General features: G+C 43.3%; 1 protein-coding gene across 17 annotated transcripts in view; it reads left to right on the top strand.

Moving 5' to 3' along the window:
• The window catches only part of TENM2 (teneurin transmembrane protein 2), a 1,157,254-nt gene that overhangs the window by 753,420 nt on the left and 394,778 nt on the right, over nucleotides 1–9,056 (top strand). For 4 of the 17 annotated variants that reach the window (XM_073231894.1, XM_073231897.1, XM_073231915.1 and 1 more), the window contains exons 1-3: nucleotides 6,805–7,165; nucleotides 7,634–7,941; nucleotides 8,483–8,565. The exons of 7 other annotated variants lie outside the window; for them this stretch is intronic. Coding sequence is in view for 2 of the 10 variants with exons in the window: in XM_073231915.1 (XP_073088016.1) it covers nucleotides 8,550–8,565 (16 nt within the window). In the remaining 8 variants the exon portion in view is untranslated. 6 more of the 17 variants (XM_073231909.1, XM_073231912.1, XM_073231923.1 and 3 more) reach the window with 5 other exon arrangements.

The following is a 9,056-nucleotide window of genomic DNA, read 5'->3' on the forward strand; positions in this document are numbered from 1 at the left end:
TGTCAAGCTCCCTTGAAAACAACCTGTTTGCCAAGGGTGGGTACTGTCCTGGCAGCAGGGCCTGTGTAGAATTCTCAGGGATCAGATATCCTGACATTCTGTTTATTGGCTGGCAATGGAAGGAATGACGATTTTTATTTTCATTTATTGGTGAATGCCACTCATAGAAACAATGCTTCTCTATCAAATCTAATGCCCTAGGATTGCTTAGAGAGCATCGCCTTTGTTTAGTGACAACCCGAGTGTGTCCCACCATGTCTGTGAAAAAGATGCTCTGTGGACAGCTGGATGGAGCCACCACTAACTCCTGGCTGCCTTTCCCACCTGGTTTGTGTCTAAGGACATCTGTGTCTCATACTGACCATCTTGCTGAGCGATACCTATCTTTGATGGCCCGGTAACATGACTAAGGGACAGGGAAAGAGAAAGACAAGAGACAGAGAAAAAGAAATAATGTATTTGTAAACCACAGTGAGGTGTCCAAGATGGCACACAGACTGGTGATAGTGTCCCCAAGATTTACCACTGCAGAAAAAGTAGGCCACAGGGGATGAGATTGTGAGATAATGCACCCAGCCAGAAAGTGATACTCAACTATTTTTGCTGTAGATTAAACACCTTCATGCTTCTGGGACACCGATGCTGGAAATTTTCAGCACTCTGGCTCTGGCAAGGGGCAGAGTTCCCTGGTGACCCTTGCTGTAGTCAGTGGTCTTATTTCCCCGGGAGCTGAAGCAGGACCCCTCCATGCAGAAGTGCTGTGAGGATGATATTGGAAGGTTGTAGAAGCCTCTGAAATGTGTCCTGTAGTGAAAGGAAAAGAGTCACACCAACCCATGTTAATGACTTGGAAGGCTCTCAAAGGACAGAGGAATATTATGTAACTGCCCGGGATTGTGAAAGAGTTGCTTTGCTAGAAAGCTTACCAGTTGTGCACACGTGGGTATGCAGGTGGAGCTGGGCTAAGCCCTGGTGACCATAGTGCTGTGGTAGAAACGGCACTGGAACGTTGCAACAGAAGAAATAAACGCAAGCCAAAAACTTGGATTTCATTTCTGAGCTGACATCTGGGAGTTTAGGAATTGGCCTATACTGACCATGGCAGGAACCACCAGGACAGTTCGTTTTTTCTCTGTCTCTTCATGGTGCAAAACACTGGAGAACGGAGGCCTCCAGCCCATGGGCTGTCAGCAGCCTAAGCAGCCCTACTGCTGCCACCTCGGGCCTGCAGAGCCCTCCTGGTCCTAGCCACGTGTCAGCTCTCTAAATTGAGAGGCTGATGAATTTTTAAACTCTTAAACCTGTACTGTAATAATCTTTCCACCATCCTACACATTACAATGCAGGAAGGCAACAGACAAGTTTTCTTACGACTCTGAGAACATGAAATATTGATGGGGAGAGGGAGTGTGGCTGTGGTATTGAGGTTCTCTGGCAATGAAGGGAGTGCTTCTCAGCCCAGCTTCTCATTTTCCATCTTTCTCTTCTGACACTCTGGACATGAAGAAAGCCCCAAACCCATGATACCCAAGGCTGGTTCAGTGAAAGCTCTTAAAAAGCTGTGCACTGGAATCTGTCTAAAAAGGTCTGTGTCAGTCTCCAGGGACCAATTGCTAATGCAGCTAATACACGTTTGATCTATACAGATGATTTTTCCTTTGTCCCCAAGGGAACCTCTATAAACACTGGATTTACATGGTGCCAAACCCAAGTAGCCTGTCAGAAAATAAATAGCATTTTAACACATTCAGGCTTCCATCCCCAGGATGAAAAAGTAGCATGTGGGTTCTTCTCTGAGTTTTCTATCTGGGCCATAGGACATAATCAAAACTTCATTTTTAGAGCATTTCTTTTCCTGGTGACATTTCACTCTGAGGCACTGCATTCTGAAGAGGAAAAGGAACAAAGTGGAGACTCTGAGGGTTCAAAAAAAGAACAACATTTCATCTAGGACAGCATTTCCAAATGCATGTTTGAGTGCCATATAGACATCAGTGTGTGTGGTACAAATATGCAAGACATCCTTACACATAAGCACACAATTTAATTTTTTTTTATTTTAACCATTTATTGTCATTCATATTAGGAATTGTATATATGTACACATATCAGTGTGCATATATCCATATGTGTAGTTATTTAAGGCTAGCCCTTTTAAGCTGTGATTTCATGGATATTATTAGGTAGGATGAGGATAAAGTTAGAAGCAGTAAGTCAACTGGAAGACAAATACTAAGTAAATGAAAGAACCAAGACTGCATGGAACCAGCAGCTGCAGGGAAGGACAGGAAAGAGCAAAGCTCCAGAAGGTAGTAGGAAAATGACTAACATCTGGGAAACGCTGATCTAGGGCAATTGCCGCCTGTTTAATTAATAAGAGAGTCAGGGCCAGCTCTGCCCTTTCCTGGCCAGGTGATGAGTGTGTGTCTATGAGCCCACATCCCCAAGGAGAGACATAGACCACAGGATTCCCTGTGATTCAACAGGATTTGAATCACAGTTCCTTGTTGCCTGAAGTCTTGTTTTCCTTGTGGTTTTAAGCAGATAATTGCACGTTCATGGTGCCTCAATCCAACATGTCATGTCAACCGTCTTCCAAGAGAGAGGATGTAAAACAGCATATTCCCAGCCACTCTGTACACATGCCATTCAGACACAGCATCCTCCAACTACATGGGTTCTTTCCTGGATTCCTCAGTGCAAGGGGGGAATGTATAACTCTCCTCACAGGGATCAGAGCCCACGATGGGAAGAGGAAGACAGCAGTGCCAGCTACTGAGTCTTTAGTATGAGCCAGGCACGGCACTTTGAGTCTAACCTTCAGAAGACCTAGGTGAACCAGGTTCCATTAATCTCCTGGTGTATTTATGGGGAATCTACAGTTAGAGACATATACAGCTAGGAGATTCAAATCTGGTTCTGTCCAACCAAGACGTTGGAATTCCTTCACAGCCCAAAATAAGAGGTTGTTCTCTAGCTGTGAACAAGTTTGGGGGAAGTTTGCTTCTATAGCTGTGGTCCTGCCCACCTGGGTATCTGAAAATCCTCCACAGCCTTCCTTAGTACCCAGATTTAAACTTCCTCCGTGGCAACAGGAAATCACAGAATAAGAAAACATTGGCTATGATCTTTTTCAGGTATGGCAAAGGGTGGGAGAGTGAGGGGAGAGCTGATGTGGGAGGATGAGAAGGTAAAGAAAAACATAAACCCACATAAATGACAGGAATCTATGTGCCAGGCTATCTTCTGAGCCCCATAGTGAGCCCTAAGGCCATTAGGAAAACCCCTTGTCCTCTTTTATCTTCTTTTTCCTCATCTATATTTTGAGGGATTTGAACTAAATGACCATGTAAGTCCCATTGAAACCCTTTGATCCACATTAGGATAAGTAATTTATTTTGATGTTGCCTCTGATATAGAAGAGCTTAGAAAGAGAGAGTTGGGTTGGAAGGTGGCTGCTGAAACACTAGACAAACCTCACCTTCACTGGTGACTCAACCAAAAAAAAAAAAGACAATAGAACCACATCACCATGAAGGATCCCACGCAGGGTTCTATAGGATATCTTGTTCTGGAGCAGGGAGAGAGGGCCTGAGGGAGGAACATGGGGCCACAACCTACCCCATCCCCAGGCTCTCTTTGGGCTCTCCACCAGCCACCCTGCTGCCTTCTGCCCAGCCTTAACTTGGAAATTGAAAACTCAACGAAGTTTCTGAATCAGCTTCGAGAGACAAGAAAAATGCTCAGTCCTCTCCCTAAAGAGCTTAATGTTAACTTCAGAGGGAGTGATCTCTGCTTTTGCTTCACTTAAGATCATACAGATGAGGGTTATGTGGTTTCTGAATCTTCTCTGCCACTTTAACTTCTAAAACCACCAATTTAAAGACAGCCTTAAACAATTGTTCTGCTCAAGGAAACAGGAAGTAGGTGCCCCAAGCAATTCCTTGTTTAGTTCTGGAAGTGTTGATAGTTTCTTAATTCTGGGGCCAAGAAGACACTCCTATGCCACTTAGGTAATCTCAGCAGTACATATTGAGGGATATTTATCATTAGAAATTGACTTAGAGCTTCCACGTGGTTGGGACAGAGCAGGGAATCCTAGAATTTAAAGACCACCAAGACTGTCTCCATATTCCATATTATTACAGAGACAAAGGAAAGCCTGTGTTGTAAGACTAGCATTCTAACCCTGCAGTGTAAAAGTACAAATGGCTCAGAAAAGTATATCCAGTAAGAGAAGAAATGTTCAACTTAATGCTGGCTAATTTAGTACGTACTGTGCAAAGAAAAATAAGGAAAATGTTAACTTAATGAAGCAAAATCATGACTTGTATTAGACAGTGATTAGCTGTGATGTGTGCAATGAATAAAGCAGGGCCATGTTACAACTTGATTTGGCTGATGTGTTTCAGAAGCACTCATAATTCATGTTGCAACTGGAGAAATAGCTTCAGCGCATGATGCAACATACTGCATTTTTGGTAAAGTGGTTTGACAAGAAGCAAAAGATGGAATTGTTTGAAACTCTAATTGAGAAAGTATCTCAATTTCCATGCAGTCCAGCTGTTCACAGGGATGTAGTCCCAGTATGCATGGGTATTTCTTAGCAATGAAACGTTGTAGAACCTACTTCTTTTGAAGATTTATAATTTCAGTAGCTCTTGTTTATGTAAGCAAGAAGTGTGGTTAGTATTTCAAAAAACTGCATGTTCAAGACCTCTTGTACTTGTTTATACAGAAAAGGATGCAATTATGTATTAATTATATCATTAGAGAAGAGATAGATGAACTAACTTATGTATTTTCCAAAGATAGTAATAAGATGTGTATGTTATCATCCAGTGAAAACGCAGCCTTCATAAATATAAAGAGTCTGAAGTATTTTCTCATTTGAAAGATTTATAAACTTCTACTGAAACCCTTAGGTACTAAAATGGCTTAGCAAAATTGTGAAATCTCATTTGTTGAGAAACTTAAAATCAAAATTTAAAGCAATCATTTTCCAAAAAAAATTAAGTTCATCAGGAGTACTGGTTTTATATGCACATTATTAAAGCAGAGAGACTGGATCAAGTCTAAACCAATTTACTGGATAGTGAAATAAAAACTTGGCTGAGAGTTCCATTGGTTTTACCTTTGGCCTTCTGGGTGATGGAAGGAGCATCTGCAAGGATGTCAGATGTGGGGGTGCTGGCTCAGCTGTGCTAGGTGACATGAAATTGAGTGAGTCCCTTACACTGTCTGGCTCTCCCTGTCCTTTTTCATAAAATCCTGGTTTTGTATTAGACTAGAGGCTCTCAGCCTCTGTTCCTTATAGCTTGGGGAATGCAGTGTGGATAAGTGGATGGAGGGTTCTAGAGGATGGAACTTCAGGCCACTTTTTCTCCCATCTCAAGTAAAGCAGCCCTGTTTTGGACATCAAAATTCTGAAATAGTTTTAGTTTATAGTTTCACCAACAGAAAGGTGTCCAGTTGGTTTTCAAAGTGTCAGAATCTCTTTTTAAAAAAATAAATAAATCCCCTCAATACTCTGTTTTTATACTCTCTTTAGTATTTTACTGACTGTCTCTGTTGTGGGGCAACTCACCTGAAGTTTACTGAAGGCAAGCCATAGTTATGACTACAGTGCTTCATGCACAGATTGTCAATAATGAAGTGATTGTTCGGGGAACACTTAGGGGCAGGGCTCAGGTACCGGTGGAACAGTTGGAGTAAGCTTTATGCCAACTAACTGATAACCTTTTGAAAATTCTTGATAGCCAAAGTTTACTATGAGCTCATACGGTGCCAGACACCGAGTTAACTACATTTCTGACAGTATCCTTAAAGTCCTAGAAGTGGCTCTCATTCTCCACAGTTTCCAGTTGAAAACACTGAGGCTCAGGGAGTTTGGGTGCCTTGTCCATGGCCCCGGGTCAGCAAACGGCCGGCAGACCCTTAGGTCTTGCCCACATTGCAGCTCTGGGGGGCAGCCACAGGTCCCCTGGGATCCTTGCCAAGACTTCAAGTCCACGGCAGCCTTTAAGTTGATTATTGCTTAGTTATAAGAGGAATAAATGGTATTCCTCCCAAGGAATCATCTCTATTCTTGTCACTCTTTTTCATTGCCTCTAAGTCCTTTCTAAGAAAATTTACAGTCTCGGATGAATTCCCGAGAGGCGAGGATGAAAGGAGTCACCTCTCTGAGAGCACAGTTGGGCCCACATGAGACCAAAACCATCTTAAGGGTCAGTGGACTGGATGACCCAGCCTTCTGGGTCTAGGTAGTCAAACTTCCAACTTGAAATCATTCTACAGGGCAACTTGTGCTTTTCCATTCATCAGGCTTTGGGTGCCTGGATTGGATCCCTGTGTGGTGTGTTCTATCATGCCCCCTTTCATCTGTTTATTGTTGAGGAAAGCCTGCTTCTTCCTGTACTGGAGCAAATTCCCCACTGCTTGACTATTGTGTGCATCTGAGAGAGGGTTTGATCCCTTCAGGCTCTGCTCCACTGACCTACACTGTGTTCTCTAACATTGTTTCCACCTCAGACACCAATTTTCCACCCAGCATATCTCAGTTGGGATGGACTAAGTCATCAGAAGTGACACTGTAAAAAAAATAATAAACTGGCCAAACACAGGAATGCACATTCAAAGGAAGCCTTCGGAGAGAAGCAAATTGCTCTCTTTCTCCTGTGTTCTTGGATGAGACAACTGATTTTCCCTAAGCCGACTTCTTGCCTAGGCAAACTGACTTAACTGTGAGGTGCTGCCAAAGGTTGCTTCACTAAGCGGTGCCTGGGGCTTCTGCAAAGTGAAGTCACCTCAGCCTGCCAAGCAGGGACTTTCTAGCTAGACACCAGGGGAAATTGATAGCCTTCTCATTGCTCCTACAGAGGAGGAAGTTACTGTCATCATCCTTCCCTCCTGGTACCAGCGTACAGTGCATTCTGCCTGTGGCTAACATGCCCAGCTCATAATGTGTTGTCAAGCTATCAACAAGACAGGAAATGGTGGACTGCAACTTGGAGAATTGTTCGTTTTGCTGAAGAGGAGACCTGGGGACAGAATCATTGCTCTACTTGGCTAAGTCAGTGGTCTTCCCATCTAGTGCTCTGACCTGGATGGGGCACCAAGGAGCATTTGCTGGGTGAGCATGATTGCTCTGCATCTAGCTCGGAAGGTTAGTCATGTTGCCAAGTGCTCCTTGCTTCCCTTTACAGCCCATTCTAAATCAATCTTCCATGAATTCATCAAAACGGGTTTTCTTGTAGTGCTTCAACTTTGCTGCTTCTGTATCAATGCCCCCAGCCCAGGGCACCACTTGCAGGGCATTCTCCAAAGTGTGATCTGAGCTTTCCTCCCTTGAGCGTCTTCTGCACACTGCAGGGGATGTGTCCTTTTTCTCAGCTCTTTTGCCATGGTGGCCACATTTCAGTGTTCTCTGGGCTCCTAACAGATGAGTTAGGACACGCCTCAAAGTGCTTTTGTTTCCTCTGGAAGAGGTTGAATCTGGGAAGAGAGTGGGGGAAAATATATGTGGGAACAGTTTAATTGTATCCATGAGGATTCGTAGTACTCAGGATGCCAGCATGTGTTTTCCAGAGCCGAGAGCTGACATAAATAATGTAGCGTACCTTGCTTTGTGCAGGCTTGCTGAGGAATGCTGATGGAGAAAAAGCCAAGCTGGGATCTGAAGCTCCCGGCTCCCGGCATAGCCTTTAAAATCCTTTTATTGAATAGTAGTTTGGAAACTGCAGCCAGGGCCTTGGCGAGCTGTATATGCCAGAAGCCGACAGAGGAGTAACTTTGGAGGAAGCTGCCTCACTTGGTCTTTGGAGAATGAGAATCTGGTGCAGCCTGGGTGGCTCCAGCTAACGATTGGTTCATTTCATTTTGCGTTCCTAATTCCAGAAGGAATAAGGAATAGGACATCTTTGACAAGGCCCTGAGAGCTGGGTAAGTGTGCAGCTGTTGCTAACAAGACAGGACTGGCCCCTCAAACATAGTTAAAAGCATCTTGCTAGCTTTTTAGAGCCTCTTGCCTTAATGGTAAGAGCCAAATGAGCTTTGCGGGACAGCTAACCCCAAATCAAGACCTGCAGCTTAAGCTCATTTGAAGGCGAAGTGTGCACTGGGGAAAGCAGGAGGACCACAAACCCCACAGTTTGTTTGTGGAAGGAAACAAATGTCTTTCCATGAGATTTTTACAGGAGGTCTGCCAAGCCAAACATCCAACTGAAGCATCTTCCAGTTTTGATTTAAGATATAACTTAAGCTTTGTCTTGGTCATAAATGATAGAAGTGAAGGAAAAGACGGGGGTGAGAGGGATGGACTGGAGGAATGTTAGTTAATGATTCTCTGTTGTTGTTAATGTTATGGGACAGGTTCTGGGCATTCAATAAAAAAGTCAGCTATTTCTTGCTTATTCTCTGGTGGTTTAGAGAAGGACCTCAGGGAATATTTGTATTTTGTTTTGTTTTTTTCCTTTTGATTAAGGCATTTGGGGTCTAGAAAAGAAGATTAAAGCAGGATCCATTTAATTTATTTAGTTTGCCTCACAGACATGAAGCTTCAGAATGGTAAGTGTCAATTATATTCCTACCGATCGGGAAACTAGCTGGGAGAAGGGTTCTCAAGCAGGAGTTCTGAGCAAGGATCTGTTACCAAATCCAAGCTGTTCCATAATTTTTGCCCAGTGATAGGAGCTGGTGCGTCGGTATAAAATGCACATGATGAGTTTGGTCGGATTAAAAGGGTAGATGGGACTTGCCCTTTAAGGGATGTGTTTTCCTGCTGCTGCTGGTTTGATGATTATGTGACCTCATTTGGAAGCCAGCTATAACCCACTTAAATTCACAAGAAAAATGTAAAAATACTCAGACACTTCCATTAAGGGACTTGTGTATTATTTTTCCCCTTTTAAGTTGCTACGTAGTTGTTTTGTTTTTTTTCTCCATTGAAATAAATCTCATCTGAATGTGTCTTATAAAACAGTATTTGGGAATTCTGTTTGTGGTATGATCCTATGGGTATGTTGCTAAAAACTCTAGAGGTTGCTTTTAACCATCTG

This window comes from Manis javanica, chromosome 1 (genome assembly GCF_040802235.1).
Source record: "Manis javanica isolate MJ-LG chromosome 1, MJ_LKY, whole genome shotgun sequence".
In the NCBI taxonomy this organism is placed as follows: Eukaryota; Metazoa; Chordata; class Mammalia; order Pholidota; family Manidae; genus Manis; species Manis javanica.